The sequence below is a fragment of the Micromys minutus genome (genome assembly GCF_963924665.1).
Source record: "Micromys minutus genome assembly, chromosome: 7".
Lineage (NCBI taxonomy): Eukaryota > Metazoa > Chordata > Mammalia > Rodentia > Muridae > Micromys > Micromys minutus.
Genome location: NC_137976.1, coordinates 2,882,671 through 2,906,560, shown reverse-complemented (window position 1 = coordinate 2,906,560; position 23,890 = coordinate 2,882,671). Strand labels below are relative to the sequence as shown.

General features: G+C 46.4%; 1 protein-coding gene across 1 annotated transcript in view; it reads right to left on the bottom strand.

Moving 5' to 3' along the window:
- The window catches only part of KCNJ6 (potassium inwardly rectifying channel subfamily J member 6), a gene marked incomplete at both ends in the record, with an annotated part of 170,167 nt that extends 152,410 nt beyond the window's left edge, over positions 1-17,757 (bottom strand). The window contains one exon of the mRNA XM_080919027.1: positions 17,727-17,757. Within this exon, the coding sequence (XP_080775153.1) occupies positions 17,727-17,757 (31 nt within the window). The remainder of the gene's footprint in view (positions 1-17,726) is intronic.
- Between the last annotated feature and the right edge of the window lie 6,133 nt (positions 17,758-23,890).

The window sequence follows — 23,890 nt, the reverse complement described above, 5'->3', positions numbered from 1 at the left end:
ACCGGCAGGATCAGATCATTTGAGGATCAAACTGCTAAGGTGTCTGTCCTTGTAGAACGGGGGCAGGGTGTGTCTGTCTCTCAGCCCCACACTGGCCTCCAGTTTGCCTCTGATTTGTTAATGGCTGGTATTTAAAATTCCCACTAGCATTACTCTGAGAATGCTCAGGTATGGAAACCCCACCCAACAGATTTGAAGGGCAACAACTTTTCTAGTGACAAAGTGACGTCCCAGAGCTGTTGATCCTCTCAAATAAGGAGCTTCTGGTAGACGCATGTGGTTATGTGTGTTAGAGACTCTGTCCCCTTGTCTTCGGCTTATCTTCTCTGTGTTTTCAGGTTATTGGCTCTTAAGGCTCCCATCACAGTGAGGCAAATGCTTAAAATGGCCAAGTGTTGGTCTAGTTACTTAAAACAAAAACATTTGTGTGTTAAGTCAGGTCATCTAGAAGATATTAATTAAAATCTCAGAAATGTTTTTTCAGAAAACTCTAAGCAAATGCACCAATACAGGCAACATGGGTCCACAAGGCTGTGCACATTGGCAACGTCACAGGAACTAGACAAAGCACTGCTTCTGCTGGAGGCCAAGGACCCAAGACAGCATCTGAATTAGACAGGTCACGGTTGCTGATGAGAAGGAACCTATTAGGCGTGACCTGGCCCTTAAGCACTGTGGTCCCCCTAAGATGCCAGATTTTTCACCCCAAGTCATGCTCTCTGGGACAGAGAGTGAGGAAGCCAACTGTGTGGTGATGTCGCAGCTCCTAGACTGTGAAGACTCCTTCTTCATGTGTTTGTTATGCATGGGAACTAATCCTAACCCATGGCTTCCCACCAATCCCTGAATTACACAAAGCCTGGTATTTCCTTAGTTCTGTGGGGGAGTTTGCACTAAAGGTTGTCTCTGAGGAGAGGCCCCTCTAGATTCCCATGCTTGCCCCCCTTCCCCTACCCACCTCACGGTGACTGCCTCCACCTTCTATCTTACTCTCAATCTTAATGAATCCTAGATTTTAAAGGGAAGCCTCTCCTTCCCTCTACACTCCACTTCCCCTCATCTCTCTCTCTCTCTCTCTCTCTCTCTCTCTCTCTCTCTCTCTCTCTCTCTCTCTCTCACACACACACACATACACACCCCATTCCTGAATTATCTCAGCTTCCTTTTCTTGGACTAACTGCTATGGCTTTATCATCTTCTATTATTATTAATACTGCTTGCCAGAATTTATCCGCATAAAGGCCAGGGTCTTAAATTGTCCTCCAAGGGCCCAAGCTTGGGAGGTGGTAGACTCTCCTATGAAGAGCAGTAGAGCTGGGAGGAGGTTCTTTGTCATGAGTGTGTGCACCTAAAGAGGACTATAGGACCCTGGTCCCTTCTTTTTGTGTCTAGGAGGTGAGTGGCTTTACTTTAACACTAGTCTCTGACCATGACCTATTACTCTGCCACAAGCCCCCAAACCATGGGTCTGTCAGACTAAAGGCAAATCTTTAAAATCGGGAGCCAAAGTAAATCTCTCTTCTTCATAAGTTGGTTATTTCAGTTACTTTGTTAATAGTAACAGAAAGGTAGAAGAAGAAGAAGAAGAAGAAGAAGAAGAAGAAGAAGAAGAAGAAGAAGAAGAAGGAGAAGAAGAAGGAGAAGAAGAAGAAGATATAAAAGCATATGAATATGTTCCTGGGAGGTTAACTTATTAGATAATTAGGTGTTAGAAGGTCGTTGAAGATGGAGTCTCCTTCATAATCACAGCTTGTAAAGCCAGAACCTGAAGCCGTAGGACACTGATTGCTGCTTAAACAACCAACCAACTACCACTACCACCAACCAAACATCTGAGGCCTGTCTCTGGCCTGAATGGCTGATATCCCAAACTGCCTGGAAGAAGTAAGGTAGCCTGCCTGCAGATTTCTGGTAAAGAAAGAAGCCATAGCCTGGTCCCCCCCCAAAGACTTGTCTGTCTGTCTGTCTGTCTATCTATCTATCTATCTATCTATCTATCTATCTATCTATCTATTTAATATATGTGAGTACACTGTCGCTGACTTCAGACACACCAGGAGAGGGCATCAGATCTCATTACAGATGGCTGTGAGCCACCACGTGGTTGCCTGGAATTGACTCAGGGCCTGTGGAAGAGCAGCCAGTGCTCTAACCACTGAACCACCTCTCCAGCCCAGGTCTCCTCCCTTAACAGCTGCTCTAAATCGATCTGGCAAGCACTGAAGCAGTGTGTGGCCCAGGACGCCTAAGAAGGGAGGCTGGCGAGCTGTCTCTTTGGCTGTTGTCCCTTCTCACCCCTTGAGAGCTTGCCCACTTCAGTTCATAGTGACTACTTGTCTTCTGTTCTGCAAGCTGTGCCCCACCCAAACTCTGCTGATAGTGGACAGAAGGACCAGGAAGCTGAGAGGGGACCACAGCCAGTTCCCAAAGCAACTTCTTTATATTAGGTGTGGTTACTGTAGATTTTGCAAGGCGGGGCTGTTCTCTGAAGCTCTGCTCTGCTACCTTCAGGTGACCATGACATACCAGGGCTCCCAAGTCATTTACACATCCACCTTCATTTTTACTTTTTGAACTTGGGGCTTTCATGCACCACTCAATGGGCTCAGTTCTATGTAGGTTCTCCACTGAACTCTGTGCCTAGAACTCTTATTGGGCCTCTATGACCAGGTACGAGCAAGGGAAACCGAAGTCAAAGCATTGGTCCCACAGTCAGACTCAAGCCTCTGCCTTCTCCTTACAGGCCCTTTGTGGTCAGTTCATCCTGAAGTACCCAGAGCTCTTCATGATTCATGTGATGATCATAAGGAAGACTCTTTCATTACTAAGGAAATTCCATCACAGAGCATTTTGTCAGAACCAGGGAATTATCCCAGATATGGCTGTTTGTATGATGTCATAGCTCAGGAATGATTGACAAGCCTAGGGCAGTCCTAATCTCTTCTACAGAATTAAGTAGGTCATGGTTAAATTTTCACCCTCTTTCTTTCTTTTTACATTTACCATTGAATATCATATCTTTAATCTGGCCATTTGTCTTGTTGTCCGCCAAAGTATATCAAAGTCATGTGGACTTCTAAAACTATTTTTTTTTTATTTTATTCTCAAATCCTGCCTCTCCAAACCCTGGTTCCTCTGTGGAAAATTGTTCCCTCAGCATGGATGTTTGGACATGCCTACTGCTGACCTGCTTCTGTTTCTTCCCCGTTACCTGGGACCAATAATCTACTTACCCCAGGACCATCTTCCCTGATGGGAGCAGAGGTCAAAGACCTCCAAGACTGCAAGTGCAAAGCTCTTTCATTGGGAAGACTGTGTATTTATGAATAAAGCTCCAAGCAGACCAGGCCCCAAATGGAAACTCGTCTCCAGAAGCCATGACTTTTCTAAAGTACTTTTGTTTGATCACATAGTCAGAGAGACAGAGAGGCCCTGAGTGTGGTGATTCACAGTGAATCTGAGCTGTCACAGTCACCACCTCCTCCTTGTTCCCAAATGCTCTACTTCTGCTTCCCAAAGGAAACTCATTACCCAGCCACCGTGTTTCAGAGGGTGCTTCTTTTTAAATGGAATCTCTAGCATTTTACTCTCTGAGATGTTTTTACCATTGTTATCTGAGCCTCTGTGAGGTGACGGGAGAATCCACACAAAGGAAATGTTCTCTAGCTTGCGCGCTAAAATATTGTTCACAATACTTCCCAAGAAACAGGGAGCTAAAATGTACTTTCAGCCTGTCGGCCTCCAGGTAAACCATCTGGACATTTGCCCTGTCAGACAGGTATGGAACAATCATGATGGACCGGGCACATAAGAAGTCTCTTATTGTGTGGGGTTTCAGAACGGGAAACTGGTTTTCGCAATACAGAATGTGTGGTAGGCAGTTACACTCCTCGTACGTGGAGAATGAGGAATCATCTGTGGCTACAGTCAGGCAGATAATGCCTTCCCATACTGCAAGATACTTGCCAGGATGCTAAAACCAGCCTCGGAGTCCTGCAACCTGAGCTCCTGGTTTCAGGAAGCCCATGTGGTCCTCTCCTCCAGATGTTTCTCAGTGACCACTGGCAATGGAGCTATGTGGCAGATGACCTGTCTACAGAAAGCCCGTAATTATGATCTCCTTAGCACTGAGAGATTGCCAAATGAATGCTTAAGAGAGAATGTTTTTGAATTAGGTGGCAGAGATTGTGACTTTGCCAGACTTACCGAAACGGGGAAGGATCATCTTGTGGCCATTGGGATTGATTCAATTCTCTTTATGAGGATAAAGATCTATTTTAGTCACCGAGAAGAGGGTGTATTGTCTAAAGTCACAGTCAACTCATGGTGTGTGCACGGTGTTGTGTATGCCTGTGTGAGTGAATGTGTTTGGTATGTGCTATATGTGTATAGTCTGTGTATATGTGATTGTGTGGTGTGTATGCATGTGTCTATATGTTGTAGTGGTGGTGTGTGTATTGTATATATGTTTAGTGTGTGTGTAGTGTTCTGTGTGTGGTGTGGTGTGGTGTGTGTGTTGTATGTGTGTAGTGGTGTAGTGTGTGGTGTGGTGTGTGTGTGGTATATAGTGTATGTGTTGTGTGTGTAGTGTGAGTATGGGGCATAGAGCATATATAGTGTTTTAATGTGTATGTGTATACGTGTGTGTGTATTTGTGGTGTAGTGTGTGGTGTGTTTGTTTACAGAAGAAAGTCAGAGTTCGACTCTGATTGTCTTCCCATTTCTTTCATTCTCTGAAATACTGTCTCTCTGAACCCAGAACCTGATGGTAGGCTGGCCAGGGAGCCTTGGGAATTCTACTGTCCCCACTCCTGTGGTTATAGGCATGCCACCATGCCTGGCTTCTTCTGTGGGTACCATGGCTCTGAACCCAGGTCCCCGTGCTGTGTGGTAGGTACTTTAATGACTGAGGCATCTCCTTAGCTCCCAGTCAACCTACCTTTAATGGATTGTGCTTGCAAGCAGGATTGCCATAATAGGGCCCCCGGGAATGTAAGCATGCTGAAAAAAATATGGCGTCCTAACACCCTCTGCCCTGCACTCAGCATCTGTCTTTTATGACAAGACATCATAGAAGGGAGACCAGACCATACAATGGAGCACATGCATCTAGCACAAAAAACAGATGCTAGCCAAGGGCAGGCAAGAGAAACTATTCCAAAAGCAGAATTCAAGTCTAGAATGGTCACATAAAGTGAAGGCATTCTTTAATGGTAGAGTTCAGATTATCAACACATAAAAAAATCCAGAACCAGAAAGCCTGACTATGTCAGCAAATAGGAACAGAAGAGACCCAGATTTGGTAACTGGAGAGAACTTCATTGCTCTGTTTCCTTTTTCTTCTTCTTTTTTTTTTTCTCCTTTTTTCCTTTGTTGGCAATGAACTGATCATCTAGGTTGAAAAATCAATATGAAACTACCAGGAATGAACCACACTCTGGACCTAATGGGCCAAATGGAAAACCACAGAACATTCTGTCTAAGCAGCAGTGCATCCATTCTTTTAAAGTATGGGTAAAACTTCCGCCAAATAGATTGTAGGCTGGACCACAGCAACTCTTAATAATTTACAGGCATTGCAATCACATAGGCGTTTTTCTAGCCATAGTAGTTGAAAACAGAGGAGGCTAACGATGAGGAAAGTGGAAAATTTGTTTGGAAATCAAACATCCTCGAGTACTGAATGCATCAGAGAAGAAGCCTAAAGAATACTTAAAAATATCTCCAGACAAGACATCTCTGAAAATGGAGACAAAGCGCATCGAAACTCAGCTAGCCCAGCTGCTTCCCAGAGGAACGCGTATGGCAGTCATGTGTTTGTTGAAGGACCTCCTAGACAAGACTTCATTCCTCAGGGAGCTGGTAAAAGAGAGACTGACTGAGACCAAGGAACAAGAAAACAGTCAACACCGGGGCAGAGGGAGCAGAAAGCACAACACAGTGGGCAAGAAGAACAGGAACAAGCGGCAGTTTCTTGAAAAGATAAGACAGAACAAAGTTAGCTCCCTTAAGAGGAAAAGGAAGGGAGGCTCAGATAAAGCCATAAAGGCCAGAAGGCACCCGAGCGGCACCACCAAAGGACAGATGCCGTGACTGACAAAACCCAAGCACTTTGGGGGACCAGAAGAGACCAGTGGGCTTCTATAAATCTGGGGCCTAATGAGACCAACCATGAGGGGCAGTGATTCTAAGACAACCACTGTCATGTAAGGACAGACCAACCATGAGGGGCAGTGATTCTAATACAACCACCGTCATGTAAGGACGGACCAACCATGAGGGGCAGTGATTCTAAGACAACCACTGTCATGTAAGGACAGACCAACCATGAGGGGCAGTGATTCTAATACAACCACCGTCATGTAAGGACGGACCAACCATGAGGGGCAGTGATTCTAAGAAAACCACTGTCATGTAAGGACAGACCAACCATGAGGGGCAGTGATTCTAAGAAAACCACTGTCATGTAAGGACGGACCAACCATGAGGGGCAGTGATTCTAAGACAACCACCGTCATGTAAGGACGGAGACTCTGAGTCTGAAAATGGAAAATTAATGACCATCCTTCTTAAACTCTTCCAAAAGGTTGAAGAAAACACTTTCAAAAGAGTTTCTGTATTTTTTTTTTAAACTATGACTTTATTTTTCTTGATATCAACAAATCGTGATTACTGTTTTTCTTCTTTCAACATACTTTTATCCTCTGAGAATTTTATGCAATGTATTTTGGTCATATGTCCCCGCCTCTCCTCATTCATCCTCAGACCCGTCCCTCTGCTGCTGCAGAAGACCCATGTGAAGGAAGGTTGTTAGAGGCAGAGGCAGTGGATGGTTACAGTTAAGTAGTGTTTTCTGGACACTGCAGGGCGGTTGCTGGGTTAACTGAGCCCAGGATCCCTTCAGTCCCTCCTGTGGACAGGGGAACACGTGACACAGAGCAGGAAGTGAGGTGGGCTGGGTAAGAGGATTTCTGCGGCTTAGCCACGTACACAGAACACAAGCACATTCAAGATGAAGCCGTCCAGTAGTACCGAACACCCGGATTAAAATACCCACTGAAGCGGACGGCGGTCGACAATGAATTTTTTAGCATCTCCTATGAACTTTTGAAATTGCAGAACATAAGTGTTGGGTCTTTCAGAGAGTCCAATACAATGCAAATTGATGAGACGTGAACGGAATAATTCTTCTTTTAAAGAAACTTGGGGGCGGGTTTTTGTGTGGGGGTGAGTAGGGGGGAGGGGTGGATGACAGTTTCTCTCCACCTTTTGGAGATGGAGTCTCTCAATGAACCTGGAGCTCGTTGACTAACCTGGAGCCTTGGCTCCACCTCTGACTTTGCTGGGATGACAGGCAGATGTCAGTACGTCTGGTTTTCATGTGGGTACAGAGCATCAGTCTCAGGTCGGCAGGCTTACGCGGCGGGTGGTAGAGCAACCGAGCCACCTAGGCACAGGGACACTGCGTATTCTTATATGCATGGCCCTGGTAATGTTAAGCAAGACATGGTCTAACGGAAGCAAGAAGGGCTCTATATGTCTGGAATGCTCTGTTAATTTATGTTCTCTATACATTGACTTTTCACATCAACACATGTATTTAATATGCAACATTAGCCTTCAGTGTACCCATTAGCTTATTCACACACACATATGTACACTCGATGTAACTATTATATGTAGTTTAGGCATGCACACAGGCATTGGTTTGATTGCATACACTGTTAGCTCTAAGGTTGCTGGGCAGTTTTCTGAGATTCACTTGCAGAAACTCAGGAAAGAGGGCCCGAGTGATTTACCTGCAACCTCATGGTACCACAGTCAGACTACCTCCATGCCTCCTATTGGCTCCAGGGCTTCATGGAGGGACTCACTATCAGAAGCGGTTAATTGCCCAGAAACTTCTATGGCTGCAGTTCTGGGCTGCCGAGCAGTCCTCAGTGTCTAAGCACCAGGATCCCACCTCCTGCACACTTGAGCCTGAGGTAATATCTTCCAACAAAAGGAAGCAGAGCAGAAGACAGACAGACAGACAGACAGACAGAGGCTTGTTCACCATTCTGCACCCAGCCTGCCTGCCCCAAGGGTGACACTAGGAAGGCTGCATTCCCTAGCCAGGCATCCTTTGTTTCCCCTGAATCTAATCCTCCTCAGTGTGGGAAGACTGCAGATTCTCCCCGCCTCCCCTGGGGTGAACTCAGGAAGCCCATAGGCTGCCTCGGTACAAGCATCTGTCACAAAGACGAAGAGCCAGGTTGGAAAATCGGGGTGAAGTGTGGGGCGGGGAGTTTGAGGTGACAAGTCCATAGTAGATTATTGATCAAAATTCCTTAGAGGAATGAGGAACCGCCGAGGCGGCCTGAGCTGGAGAGAGAGCCAGCTCCGGTTGTCTCTGGTTGCTGTTCTCTGAGGTGTTCGAGCCATTAAAATGCAGCGTTCTTTGCTGCTCACCCTGGCCATCTGCTGCTCGCTCCCATCTCCAGAGCATCATGGGAGGCTCAGCTCCTTTGAACATGCCTTGCTTGTGGGTGGACTTTTTCTCTGGCTGGCTGCCTAGGTATCCTGTGGCCTCACTCAGGACGGTGACTCTGGGTATGCTGGTCTTGTGGACGCTTGTTCTCAGGTTTTCTTTCCGCTCGCGGAAGGTGCTAAGGAAAGCTCGCTACCTCAGAGCTGCACAGCCTCAGGGGGATCCGCATCACCTAGGAAAAACCCTTTCCTTCTGTCTGGAAACCTGTTGTTCTCAGAGGAGGGGGGTGGAGCTGTGGGAGGGAGGAGGGGAAGGATCCTGAGCTTGGCAGGAGGTGGGAGGGTGGAGCTGAGGCTCCCAGAGCCAGGTGGCAGGTTGTGGGAGGAGGGAGTGGCGGTGTTGACAGGGGCGGGGCGAGGGGAAAGCGAGTGAGTGGAGGAGTCGGGGGAGAGTCTAAAATGTGTTTAGATTCTTCTTTGGGCTGCAGCAGAGGCGAGCGGGGAGTGGGTTCCTGGACTGCCTTGCGAGTGAGGGCCCCAGCTTTGGAGAGAAGTCCTTTGGTATTTGGGTCTGGAGTGAGGCAAAGACCTTAAGCCGCATTAGCTTAGAGAGAAGCCTGCAGAGCTTCAAGAGCCTTCCCTGGGGACAGCATCAGTGTTGTCCAGTAAGGTGGAGATGCTCAGGGCTTCTGGAAGCGGCTGGCGGTCCAGAGCACGGTGGTCCAGCTGATGGCTCAGGCCACTGCCTTTTGATTACCACACTGGATGGGTACTCGTGACACATAATTTGTCTGTGGTCACTCATTGTAAAGAACGTGAAGAATGAGCTGGGACCAAGCTCTCCGAGATCCTGAGTGACCCAGAGAGAAGTGTCCTGTGGAGGCTTTGACTGTCACAGTGATGTCTTTGGAGCAGGAGAAGACGTGGATCTCCCTGTGCTGGGTTTGCCATGAGCAATGACTTGGAAAAGCAAGTGAGGACAGGGTTGTTCTGAAAGCCAATAGGCAGGTCGAAAATTGCTCTTTGTGGAAGAATGCCACTCACCCCAACTTCCGGGAGACAGCCTTCTCTGCCACCCGCTCCCCTGCTCTGACTGCCAGGCCCAGAGGCTGAGCGGCTTCTGTGTCTCCTTGTACTCATTGTCTCAGGTGTATCAGGACAAGATAGAAACTCTGATGGCTCAGGCTTCTCCAGGTCAGGTGACTGAGCAGATGGAGACCAGGTTTGGGTCACACTGGCCCTCTCTGAACTGATTGTGGAACAAGGGGAGCCTGAGAAGAATCAGTGTGACTACCGATGGAGCTGTGGGCTTGGGGAAGGCATGGGAGTCAAGAACAAACTGTCTAATGTGAAAGGAAAAACTGGGGCCATCTGCCCCTGCCCCCCTTACTCTTCCCACCCCTCCCCACTTCCTGCTTCACATTGGCCCCAAATGTCAATGGTGCCCAAGTTGAGAAATCCCAAGAGGTTTTTTTTTTTTTTTTTTTTTTTGTTGTTGTTGTTTGTTTATATTTTTAGTATCAGAGAAAGACTATGGGAAGGGGGTCAGAGAGTGATCTTTTTACCTACTCAGATGTTTGTTAGAAGACAAGGGTCACCGTGATCTCTAAGATCCAAAAGAAAGGGCATCACCTTGAGGAAACAAGCCTACAAGACTCCCATTTGATTGAAGACCACACGCTTTTCTATACCTTCAAGAATACCAGGCATGAGCTTGTTGGTTTTGTTGTTTTGTATATCTTGTGTGCTTCTAGCTGTGGCAATTCTTGTGCATGTGTGGAATGTGGGTGCTACTGTGTGGATGTGTATGCATGTAGAATATGGGCACTTGTATATGTATGCACATGTACATGCATGTACGAGCATGTATGTGCATGTGTGCACACATATGTGTGTGCATCTGTGTATGTGTGTGCATGTGTGTGCATGCATAGAATGTGGACATCTGTGTGTGCATTGGTGTGCATGTGTAAAATGTAGACACGTGTGTGTGTGTGTATGTCTGTATGTATAGAATATAGCCACTGTGTGTGCATGTTTGTGCATGTGTGTGTATGTGTGTGTATGTGTGCGCACATTCATCAGTCACCATCTACCTTGTTTTATAAGGAGGAGTCTCTCTTTGGAATCTGAGGCTCACTCTTGGGCTATGGTGGCTGACCTGAGAGCTTTAGAGAGCTGGAAATACAAGCATGTCCCAGTGCTTCCCGCTTTTTAATGTGTTTTATGGCAACCCAGCACAGGTCCTCTGCTTGTGCAGCAAGCACTTTATCGACCGAGCCATTTCCCCAGTCTAGACAGTCACAGGTCTTACAGGGTGAAGACGACAGTTTCTCAGACTGCAGACAGGTAAGGGCTGCCATCCCACTCTGCTTAAAGGTGAGACTGAAACGATGCTCTCCTGCGTTCTCTGAGCACCAACAGTGTGTCTCCTGTGACTCTGTGGTGGCTCCTCATAGTACTGTTTTACAGTTGTCACTGGTGAAGACAACAGGGGCCGTGCGGGTGAGAGGAAGCCAACATGGACAGCAAAGGGATATGGGCCAGGTCTCGGTTATGGGCAGAACCCACCGCTACGTGGCACCTCTGGGACCTTGTCTCAGTTTGTACGGAAGCTTCATGGTAACGGTAGGGCCACATATATCAATGGCCAGCAATTAAAGCCTGCAGGAATGCCCCGCCCTGCGGGGTCTCAGTTGCCTACCAACCCCTTATAAGCCTTCACCTTTCAACGCTTGTTTCTCTTTTGATAGGATGAGGAGCTAAGAACCCCAGTGCTACAGTTGGAGCAAAAGCTGTGGCTATTTAGCCACCCCAGTGGGTGGAGGATTCTGACTGGAGGTGAGTCCTGGAGTCAGGGGGCAGTGTCCTAATGAAGTGGTGGTTTACTACCGTGAAAAGAACAGAGTACTCAAGAGGAATAAGTTCAAGTCCAGGCATGTTTTAGATGATGTGGGAGCCCCGTGAGCAGGAGCCTGAGAGAGGGTTCTGGTATTTAAAGCTGAACCTGGTCGGGGGGGGGGGGGGGGGGGAGCAAGTGAACCTGGTATAGCACACCCACGTCTGTTGTGCCCTGGAACTGATTTTGTTATGGCAGCAACATGAAGCCTCTTGCTGGCACACACATGCCTGTCCACCACACACCAGAAGTGGCACTTTTCCTTCATGGTTCTCTGACTGACTGACTGACAAAATCAACTCTAGACCCCAGATCTAATGCATCAAAATCTAAACACACTTGACCAGCTTCTCAGGTCTTCCTTCTGCTACAGCTTCCGTCCCTTCCATCTCTGCTTTGGCCAGGCCCTTCCCTAAGTCCAAGGAGCCAAATTTCCACGTGTTTCCCTGCCCACAGTCATTCTCGATGGCCACCACCTCCTCTAGTGCACATTAGACCCATCCGTGGGTGGCATGCAGTTTCAACTTGTCTAATCTCCAGGCTTCGAGCTGCTTTTCTCTTTGTCCAAATTGCTGCAATCTCCCTGTAATGCTTTTGTAAAACCATTCTGAAACAATAACCCCCTTCAAAACCTTAAGTCCCACCCTTCCTATTACCCACAGGAAGATTCCAAGCCATCCCTGGCCATTTTGCGATCCACCTTATGATCCAACTGTGTGTGGTCAGTGCTTGGCTCTCCTCTGAGCTGCTCTCCATGTCGGACTTCTTAGACTGCATCATTTGTCTTGTGCTGGACACACACACTGTAACCAGCAGCTTGTTGGAAGCCTGCTCACCCTTTAACTGACCTTCAGATCTGGAAGCATGCTGGGATCTGAGGGAAGAGCCTTGCCAGCCCGTGACTGCCACCGGGGTCGACCTGTAGGGTTACATTGTGATGCTTGTTCCCAGACCTGTAGGTGTTAGCTTTCTACAGGCTGCGCATGGCCCAACAAATTTCTTGCCTTAACACAATGCCAGAGTTACACCAGCTGCTCCTTGAAGGATACATGATTAAAAAGCACTTTGCTTTAATAGAGCTAATTTAACGTGTGGTGATTGTAATCCGTTCCATCTCCTTATTTCATTTGACAGGAGGAACATTCAAATCTGAGCTTTGTTTGAGCTGGCTCTTTAATCAGGGTAGGGGTTCCCTCCTCCTAAGTTCATGGAAGAGATCTCCAAGTGCTTTCTGGGACAGGGCCTGGGCTCTGGAGGTTGGTTCTTTCTCCCTGGCTGCATGTGGGCAGTTTCTGAAGCCACTAAGAATAAGGTTGCAGGCTGCTTTTCTCTCTCTTTTTTTCCCTGAAGGGTGCTGAGTGGTTCTTCCCTTTCCAAGGCTTTCTGTTAGGATTCCAGGTCACATGCACACACAGGACAGAATGATCCCTATCGATGACCGTGAGGACAACAAGGGGCACAGACTGGGGAAGGACATGCTTGAGGCACATGTGCCTGAGAGAGGCAGGCAAGATGGAAGCCAGAAAGCAGCAGGCCAACTCCAGGGCTGTCAGGGTCAACATTGGGAGAACTCTATCTACTGAAGTAGAAATGCTCCGTGAACATGTTGCTGTTTGGGGGAAGGAGGCAAGGATATAGTCTAAGGACACTAGCAGGGGCTGCGTGGAGACCTCCTGCAGCTGCAAGAGTCACCGGTTCAAGTCCCAAACCTGCTTCATCCTTGCAACCCCATCCCGGCAGCAATCCATACTATAGATGGGCCCACGTATTGGGACGTTCCCAACACATTTCCATGAGCCCCCAAGTGGGACCCAGGAGATACACCGGCAGGCAGTGACCACACATCCATCTACCAGGACATTTATGAAAGAGCAGCCCACATGGGTGCTGATGGTCATTCTAAAGACCCTTGGATGTTTGCGCAGCCCCATACCTCCCGCTTGCCATCACAGGCCCTTGATTTGAGAGCTCACGTCAGGACTTGGCCTCTGCAGCGTCACCTCTGATGATGGCACAGTTTGGGTCTATTTATAGACGGCGTTTAGCACTACTGGGCTCTGCCTTTCAGGCCAATTTCACTCAGTGGATGGGGAATAAAGTCCTGGGTACCTGAAGGGCAAGCCCAGAGTAACTTCTTCCACCGTGGGGTTGTTGCATGCTCTTTTTTTTTAATTCCTTAAAATTATCTTATTATTTTGTGTGTATAAGGGTTTTGCCTGCATGTATGTCTGTGTACCATGTGCAGACCGGGTGCCTGTGCAGGCCCAAAGCAGGGACTGGATTATCAGGGACTGGAGTAGTGGCAGTGTGGGTGCTGGGAATTGAGCCTGGGCCCTCTAGAAGAGCAGTTAGTGATCTTAGCCACTACTGAGTCATCTCCCCAGCCTCGCTCTACTCGGTTTGAACAGGGCTTCTGGTGGAGTAAGTAGGAAACTATCCATTTCACAGGTGCAGAGACTACAGTTTAAAGGCTGTTTAAAATGTAACCGCTGAACACATCCCAAGTGCAGGCAACATGCCTTGTCTGGTCTCAGTAGGAGCGGGAGAGCCTAGCCTCACAGACTTGAAGGGCCAGGGTGGGCGGATACACAGGGGCCCCCACCTGCTCGGAGGAGGAGAGGGGGGATGGAGATAGATTCATAGATTCGGGAAGGGGTGAACAGAAGGGGACAGTGACTGGAAGGTAAAGTGAGTAAGTAAAAAAATTAATTCACATTTAAAAAGGGAAATGCATAAAATAAGAAAACAAAGGTAGCTTTTGGAGGTTTACGCGTAGGCAGCCAGTTACGGTGTACGCTCTGCTGCCTTCAAACCCCACTGCCACTGACTTCCTGTTTCTGAGATTCAGTCTTTCTTCTGAGTTCTATAATGGGAAACCCCTGTTTTTGCTTTCTTTATTTCTTCGCATCATTTTTCTTTCATCCTGTTTTTATTTGCTCTCCTCTGCCTCCTCACTTCGAAAATGAGACATAAATATTTTAAATATTCTATTTATTAAACATAGGTACTTTTTGTCCGGCATCTTGGGACCTATTGATAGTTTAACTTCTTAGGGCTGTTTTTAAGGTGGGTAGTGTGGAGTGTGAAGGAGGAGGGAGGCTCGAGTTGCTGGTTCTTCCACCAAACTCAGATACACAGCGGCGTGAGAAGCTTCACCGTGAGTCCCGCAGAGACGTCTGGTGAACACATGGTTCTGCAGCTGTTTGTGTCCCTGTCCTCGGTTATGGGTGCCATATTTCCATTCATTTTATGGAGGCAACTGGTCTTTCTCGCCTCAGTTTCCCCATTAAACCTCCTGTCATAACGATCATTTAATTTTAATATCACGCTTCTTTGTGAACCCAGTATTCTCTTTCACCAAGTCAGAGGTCCACAGTGTGTCTGGCACGCTTCGTAAAGCTGCACATGTCTCCGAGAATAGGAATGGCCACATCTGGGCAGATTATAAACTCTTTCCTTAAACCTTAAATTTCCTTGCACACTGGACATAGCCGTGGTTCCCCCTAAGACACAGCAATTCAGAATAACCACCCCCGTTCTTCTCTCGAGAAATCGGAATCTGATGGTTTTCTGAGACAGGGGATTCACAGTCATTAGAAAAATAGGAGACAAATCTGAAACTTGGTGCTAACCCCATGACAGCCAAGAGAGGATTCCCACATCTGACACAGCAGGAGGACTAAGACACTGTGATGTAGTGACCAGGACTGTGTGGGCTTCACAGTTCATTAGGACTAAAACTGTCTTAACTGCATGGGAGAGCAAGTTTCTTCCAGGCTCTGTAAGGAAGGTCTAGCCTCACAACCATGTTCTAGGCTCTGTAAAGAAGGTCTAGCCTCACAACCATGTTCTAGGCTCTGTAAGGAAGGTCTAGCCTCACAACCATGTTCTAGGCTCTGTAAGGAAGGTCTAGCCTCACAACCATGTTCTAGGCTCTGTAAGGAAGGTCTAGCCTCACAACCATGTTCTAGGCTCTGTAAGGAAGGTCTAGCCTCACAACCATGTTTTAGGCTCTGTAAGGAAGGTCTAGCCTCACAACCATGTTCTAGGCTCTGTAAGGAAGGTCTAGCCTCACAACCATGTTTTAGGCTCTGTAAGGAAGGTCTAGCCTCACAACCATGTTTTAGGCTCTGTAAGGAAGGTCTAGCCTCACAACCATGTTCTAGGCTCTGTAAGGAAGGTCTAGCCTCACAACCATGTTTTAGGCTCTGTAAGGAAGGTCTAGCCTCACAGCCATGTTTTAGGCTCAGTAAGGAAGGTCTAGCCTCACAGCCATGTTCTGGGCTCTGTAAGGAAGGTCTAGCCTCACAGCCATGTTTAACACTCTCTGGCTGAATTTACTCACAAACTGGAGACAGAATTCACATTTGTGGGAGCAGTGCTAAGTTCTAAGCCATGGCTTATTTTAGCTCAGAGAAACTGTGGAGTGAGGCACAGTGGCTTCTGCCTATTGTCCGGGCACACATGGGACTGGGGCTCAGGTGAGACGACCTCTGAGTTACAGGCCAGCCTGGGCTATAGAGTGAGAAGGGGATGAAGAACCATAAAACAAAGGAGAAATGAAAAACAGAAGGGAGGAGGGTAGGGAGGACGGTGATGGCAGTGGTGGTGGTGATGATGTATGGGTCATTTACACTGCTCTGTAAGATGCAGAGATTAGAACTTAGCCTTTGGGCTCTGGATACTGAAGGAATGGCCACTGAAGTCCTTCTGTGTTTGTAACACATTGTGAAAACTGACGGGAGCACACGTTGCACAGCTTTGAGAGGCTTTTAATTATGAAGACCCAGTCTGTGGTGCTTGCAACCAAGCGGGAAAAACTTTCAGTATGTGTAAGACCATAGGTAGAGCAGGATGGAGCGGGGGTTGGGGAGCAGAGAGTGACACAGAAATGAAGAGGAGAAGAATCCAGTGAGGCTGGTGCCTCTTCTGCTCCTGACCACACAGTCTGCAGTTATGTGATGACATCGGGTTAGACTTATTTGAACTCATGTAGAGGTTTGGGGGTTATGAGCTAAAAGAATGCAACAATAAAGACATTTTTGTGGCATCTCGTATAGGAATGGAAGGTACTGAGTGTCAAGGTTTCTAACAGTGCTGTAGGGAGCAAAGGAGTCCTGGATGGTTATGTACTGTTGATGTGAGTACCACCTGCCAAGGACCAAAGCTTCAGTCCTGTGGGAAGAGGCACAGCTTTTCCTGGATAAAGCTTGGAGGGATAGCAAAGCCCTCCCGTGACCCGAGTGTCAAAGCTGACAGCATGTAGAAAATGTCCACCTTGGCCTCCTCCCACTGTGTTTACACCAGAAAGACAGCAGAGATGAGCTAAGTCCTCATCCTTCTTCAGCTGCACACAAGAATCCTGCTTTCCTCTTAATCATATAGAACATGTGTGTGGAGCTTCCAGGGTACCCATGCTCGGCTTTGCTATGTCCACGTGCCTGTCCCTTGTGAGGGTCCCAGACCCAAACCATGCAAGAATGAGACACTCTGTCATAGAGGAATACTCAATTCAGCAGTCACACCACCAAAGGAAGAAAAGACGACGACGTACGTAAGTGTTCGCAGTCCTTCCGGAACTGGCTGCAGAGGAAGCTGTCACCAGGAGCGGTGCATGTTTTCAAAGAAAAGACAGTGGGTTTATCCCCTCTCTCCGTGGTCTTTAATATTTAAATGCCAACAGAGGAAATTGCCCTAGTCATCTGCTGGAGTAATCTATTGTAATTATTTTCCCTTTCTTCCTACAGATGCTTGTGGCTTCCATTCCTTTAGCTTAAGAGTTTATGGCATTATAGCACGGATCTCTTCAGAATGGAAACCCCTGCAAGCTACTTGCACATCATGGACTCTTCTTTTGTCTGTTGGAAAGCTCTGAATGATACCAGATTGGTTTAACCAGACTCAGGGGAACTGAATGATACCAGATCACTTTAACCATGACTCAGGGAAACTGAATAATACTCAATCAATCGCTTTAACCATGACTCAGCATTCCTTCATCCTTTTTTACCATCTAGCTCAGGTATAGGTACACATAAAACTTCATCCAACTTGGAAAAAAACCTCTGACAAGTCAGGCTGAGATTATCATGGATTCCCAAAACAAATCCATTTTTATTCAGTTAGCTCCATGCGTGGGCAACATTTTTTAATCTGGAAACTTGATCCCAGCCAAGCTGAATTTTGAGTACTGCATGAAGCAGCTCTGACAGAGTGCCACACAGTAAGGCAGACCGACCCCTGCTTTCCCAGGATTTAAAGACAAGCACAAAGCAGACACCACAGGATTTGGTCTTAGCATGATTTTGCATTTCTCCATTCAAGACCAAAAGGAAATAATAAATTTCAAGGTACTCACTCATGGATTCAGTTAGCTTGGCCATTGTCATTTCTTCTTTGTGCTTTTCCTGGGGGGAAGGGAAAGAAAAGAAAATTATATACAATGTGTCTTAGACATGTTATATACAGTGTGTCTTACACATGTTATATACAGTGTGTCTTAGACATGCTATATGCAGTGTGTCTTAGACATGTTATATGCAGTGTGTCTTAGACATGTTATATACAGTGTGTCTTACACATGTTATATACAGTGTGTCTTAGAAATGCTATATGCAGTGTGTCTTAGACATGTTATATACAGTGTGTCTTAGACATGCTATATACAGTGTGTCTTACACATGTTATATGCAGTGTGTCTTAGACATGTTATATGCAGTGTGTCTTAGACATGCTATATACAGTGTGTCTTAGACATGTTATATACAGTGTGTCTTAGACATGTTATATGCAGTGTGTCTTAGACATGCTATATGCAGTGTGTCTTAGACATGTTATATACAGTGTGTCTTAGACATGCTATATGCAGTGTGTCTTAGACATGTTATATGCAGTGTGTCTTAGACATGTTATATACAGTGTGTCTTACACATGTTATATACAGTGTGTCTTAGAAATGCTATATGCAGTGTGTCTTAGACATGTTATATACAGTGTGTCTTAGACATGCTATATACAGTGTGTCTTACACATGTTATATGCAGTGTGTCTTAGACATGTTATATGCAGTGTGTCTTAGACATGCTATATACAGTGTGTCTTAGACATGTTATATACAGTGTGTCTTAGACATGTTATATGCAGTGTGTCTTAGACATGCTATATGCAGTGTGTCTTAGACATGTTATATACAGTGTGTCTTAGACATGCTATATGCAGTGTGTCTTAGACATGTTATATGCAGTGTGTCTTAGACATGTTATATACAGTGTGTCGTAGACATGTTATATACAGTGTGTCTTAGACATGCTATATGCAGTGTGTCTTAGACATGCTATATGCAGTGTGTCTTAGACATGAATAGATGCATCAAGCCAGTTGCAGCCGCCTCTCTTACTTTCTTTTTCCTAGGTCAGTTATTTTGCAACACTGTTACCAGAGAGTCACGGAAAAGAGGACTTTAAGGGCATTGAAAACCTCCCCAGAGCTCTTGGCAGTGAGCGTCTGCCACACTGATCTTGGATATATATAATTGGTGACGCACGACCAGTTTTCCAAACCTCTTTGACACTGGAGTTTTGACATCCATATGCCAAATTTTTGTTCTTTATTTTCCCTCATAGAATCCTCTTTATTTTTTCTTTTCCGGTATTTTTAGAGCTGATATTTTTGTAGTCATTTAGCTTCCAAAAGACTAGATAGATTTTATACATCTTCCTTTGTCTTACATTTTCTGTTTCCTTGGAGTTTTCTGAAAGTCACTGTGTTTGTTTGATGGTTCTCTAACCTTATCTATTTTGAGCTGAAAACATTTTGTTTCAACCAGATATAGGTTATAACCCACTGAGTCCATCCAGAGACTGACTCTGTCCTAATTAAACAGAGTCTTTGGGGCTGTTGAGAATATCAGCCCCTTCCCGGAGATGCTCTCTCCTATTTCTTCAAACGACTTTGGTTTCTTTACTGCTTCAGTTCCTAACATAAGCAGTAAGTAAACACCGAGTGACCTTGGATTTAGTTCTCTGTAGATGTGTTTGTCTGTCTGAGGCCTGGACACTTTCACTATAAAATATCAAAGGTTACTGCAATCCATGCTTGGACATAGTCATAGGAACAGGAGGAGTGAGCGTGTTCTAGCTCTTATGGACAGGTATGGGTGAATGGGTATGTATGAGGATTGGAGTGTGTGTGTATGGGCATGTGTGTATGTGTGTGCACGTGTGTATATGAACATGTGTATATATGAGCATGTTGTGTGTGTATGGACATGCATATGTATGGGCATGTGTGTACATGTATAGGCATGTGTGTATATATGTATGCACATGTGTGTATGGGCTTGTGTGCTTATGTACAGGTGTGTGTGTATGGGCATGTGTGTATGTGTGTGCACGTGTGTATATGAACATGTGTATATATGAGCATGTTGTGTGTGTATGGACATGCATATGTATGGGCATGTGTGTACATGTATAGGCATGTGTGTATATATGTATGCACATGTGTGTATGGGCTTGTGTGCTTATGTACAGGTGTGTGTGTATGGGCATGTGTATACATGTATAGGCATGTGTGTATGTATGTATGCACATGTGTGTATGGGCTTGTGTGCTTATGTACAGGTGTGTATGTGTATATGTGTGTATGTAGGTGTGTGTGTACATGGATGGGAAAGTATGCACCCCGCTGAACATGTGAAAGTTGGGAGAGAAACTCAAGTGGAAGCCCTCACCATGGTGAGACAAAGTCTCTCTGTCACTCACTGCAGCATCCCTAGGTGAACTGGCCAATGAGCTTCCAGGACTCTCCTGACTTCACCCTCATCCTTCCTTTATAATGCTGAGATCACTGTGTTGGGCTTTACCCACTGTGTCATTTTCTGGTCCCCTATCCCCATTTTTTGTATTTATGTCTGTTTACTGATATGGAAAAACAGTGCTATAAATATCAGTGCAATGTACCTAATGCTTTTAGCCAGCAAGCCTTGAACATCAGGTACACATTTTCCCACGTCAGTAAAAGACTATATCATTATTTAGTGATGTTGTGGCTTTCATCCTGGGGGGGCAGAAAATGTCCATTTGGTTTATTCATAAGGACGTATTCCTTCCCCATATCATTTATTCACCGGCGCTTTGCTGTCTGATAAAGTGTCATGACAAGCGGTGCATCTTGCTCCGTTATCCCATGTGAAGCACTGTCCACTGTATGAAGGCTGCTCCTTCCCTCTCATGCTTGCCAGCTGTCACATGATGTCCCCACTCTAGCCTCCAGCTTCAAATAAATGACAGGGGTAATGTGGTGCCCTGTTGTGTCATATACTTTTCTCCTTGGCCAATATTTGCTTATAAACCGTGGACTCTTGGCTTATGCTACCACGTCAGCCCCACTGACATCACATTTGTGTTCTTAGAGACAGGGTGGCGTTCCTGTCCCCGTGGCCACCCTCATAGGATGCTGAGCATATTGCAGCTGCTTGGCTAACACCTGAGATGTACCCTGCTGGCTCGGGTGTCTCATCACAGTCATCGAAACCATTTTCACCCTCACTACAGCACTGTTCTCACTCTGGAAGGAGTCTCTGCAAGGTGCTCTTGATTGAGTGGCAACAGGATTCTCCAGTCACTCAGCCTGTATTTATAAAAATGAAAGCAAACACTTCCTTTTGTTGGGGACAACTAGACCATCATAGTTTATCTAGCGACACCAAGAAATAGCAAATTGAGTGTCCTGTGGTCCACACAAGTGCAGTGGCCTAGAGGAACCCGTGTAGATGATGCTGGTTCAGATCATGTATACTCACGGTGCAGCCTGACAGCTTTTCGGAGCACTGGTCCCAAGTAGGCTGTAGGCAGAGACTCAGGAAGTTTCAACCATGACCCGTAGGAACCTCCAGCCACCGAGGTTTGACTTCACTTCGCTCCTTTGGCATCTGACCCCACCCCTGCTTACTGCATTTGTAGCCATGACTTATCCCGTCTTTATGTTCAGGCCTCATTTGGATCGCTGTTTGCTTCTGCCTGACCCAGAGGGAAGATCTCCCAACACAACACAGTGCATTAACTAGTTTTATGTCAACCTGACATGAGTTAGAGTCTTCAGGGATGGAGGTAAGTGGGAGAGCCCAGCTCCCTGTAGACTGTGCCATCCCTGAGCTGGTGGTCGTGGGTGCAGTCAAAAAGCCCACTGAGCAAGTTCTGAGGAGACATCTAGTAAGTAGTCCTCCTCCACGGCCTCTGCATCGGTTCCTGCCTTGACTTCCTGCCGTTACTTTTCTGGACAATGGGCTCCAAGCTATAAGATGAAATAAACCCTTTTCTCCTCACATTGCTTTTGATTTCTTGTGATTATTAGTATTATTGAATTATTATTTTCACAGCAATAGAAACCCTAACTAAAACACATAGATGTGCGGATACACAGGTTCTGGGCATTCTGCCTGAAGCATTCCCTTCAGGTTGATCTGTCTTCTGGTGTGTAACTGCCTCTCTTCTCACTTCAAGGCTTCCTGCCATGGTTTGGACTCTTGATTTTACTGATGGGTGGTCCTAGGAATTTTTTTTTAATCCTAATGCGGTGGACATCTTCATCTAAGAGATCCTGGGTCTTAATCATACTGTCATTTCCCCTCTCGTCTGTAGTTAAGGGACACTCTGACATTGTGAGAGGAGGGGTCTGTAAAGATCCTAAATTTATCTATCTCAGACTGACTCACCTATAGCATAACGTACAGTGGAAATCACGGCATATGTTTTGGGGTAAGTAGCTTGGTCACTCTGTTGCATGTCTTTAACCTCCTATGGCCTTCCCTCATTATCAGAAAGTTGATGTTTGCAGTTACACGACGTGCGGACCCAATACAGCATGCACACTCCATTCCTGGTCCAAAGAAAGCATCCCGCAACCTAAGCCAGGGCTCTCTCCACAGGAAACGGCTTCCTGGGAAGAAATTCTGAAATATAGCCCAGCAAAAGTGGAAGATGTTTTGCTAGAAATGATCAAGTCCAGCCCCACAGAGACGGCAGCTGATAAAACTAAACCCAGGAGAGAGCGAGTCTTGCCCGGAGAGGGAGCATTCCGTTTCTTCTCTCTCCCCTACCCAGCTGAGCATCTGGTCTCCTTCCAACCTCCCCGGCTGCAGTCTGCTCAGTGCTGTCTTCCTTTCCTTCCTTCTTCTACCCTCAACGATGAAGGTTGGCTTTAAATCATAGTCTCCTCCCCAAACACCCCCCCCCCCCAACGAACACAAACTTGACTTAGCCACCATTACAGTTTGAGTATCAGCTTGCTTCTCCAGGCTCGTAACCCTGAGAATCTGTTGGCCATGAGCTCAGTCAGCATGGATGTAGGGCTGTATAAACTGGTTCTAAAGGTTATAGGTCAGTCCAACAAACCATGCTGAGAGCTTCTCTAGGAACCCCCATTAAAGATATTTATTTTGTGAGTACACTGTTGTTATCTTCAGACACACCAGAAGAGGGCATCGGATTTCATTCCAGATGGTTGTGAGCCACCACGTGGTTGCTGGGAATTGAGCTCAGGACCTCTGGAAGAACAGTCAGTGCTCTTAACCTCTGCGCCATCTCTCCAGCCCTCAAGGTGCCTTCCTACTGTGAGGAACTATAATCCTGATGCCATGAGCTGAAATAAACCCTTTCCTCCTTAAACCATTTTGTATTTGGTTATAGTGATAATAAAGGTACGGGTGTTATGTTTGAGGTTTGTTTTCCTGGTAAAAGATACTGTAGGCTTTTCCTTTGGTGAGGGCTGGCTGCCCCGGCTGTCCTGGCTGCTCACTGCCCTGGTTGTCCCAGATGCCTTGGCTGCCCCGGCTACCCCGGCTACCCTGGCTACCCCATACTTGCAGCCTTGCACCCCAGGGCTGATCTTTCCACTCCCGTCCTGGTTAGCACCATCCTCTCTTTCTAGACAGCCAGATTCTGTTTGTCCTTCTTCCCCACCTCCTGAATTAATCCTGAGGAACTCCACTAGTTGCCATCCCTTCTCTATTTTCTCTACTCATTCTGATGATCCTTTATGAGTTTAATTTGTGAATGCTGTGTTCATGGACAGATACATTCATGTATCTTATTTCTGTATGGAAGGAGGTGGGCCCATGGGTCCTTATGCCTAACTAAGGGGCTACGGACAGTTGATGACTTCTGGGGCAGGCAGGATCAGTTTTCTTTAAAGGTGTGTCTCTTGGCAGGGCAACCATGCTACAGTGGACGGCCTCTTGACAAGGAGTATAATGGGCAGCCCTTAGTGGAGTCTCTGGAGGGTAGGGAGGTGGATCTGGGAGGTGTTAAGGGGAGAGGTTAAGATGAATGTGATCAAAATATATTATTTGGAATTCTCTAAGAATTAATACAACATTTTAAAAAATCAAAGATGAGCTAAATAAAAGCATATGCAGAAAAAAGCTGTGGCTTACTGAACACAGATTCTGTCTAAGTTCCCCTGCAGCCCTGGGAAGGGGATGCCAGACTCAGCGGCAATTTGCTTCTAAGTGTGACTCCTGGT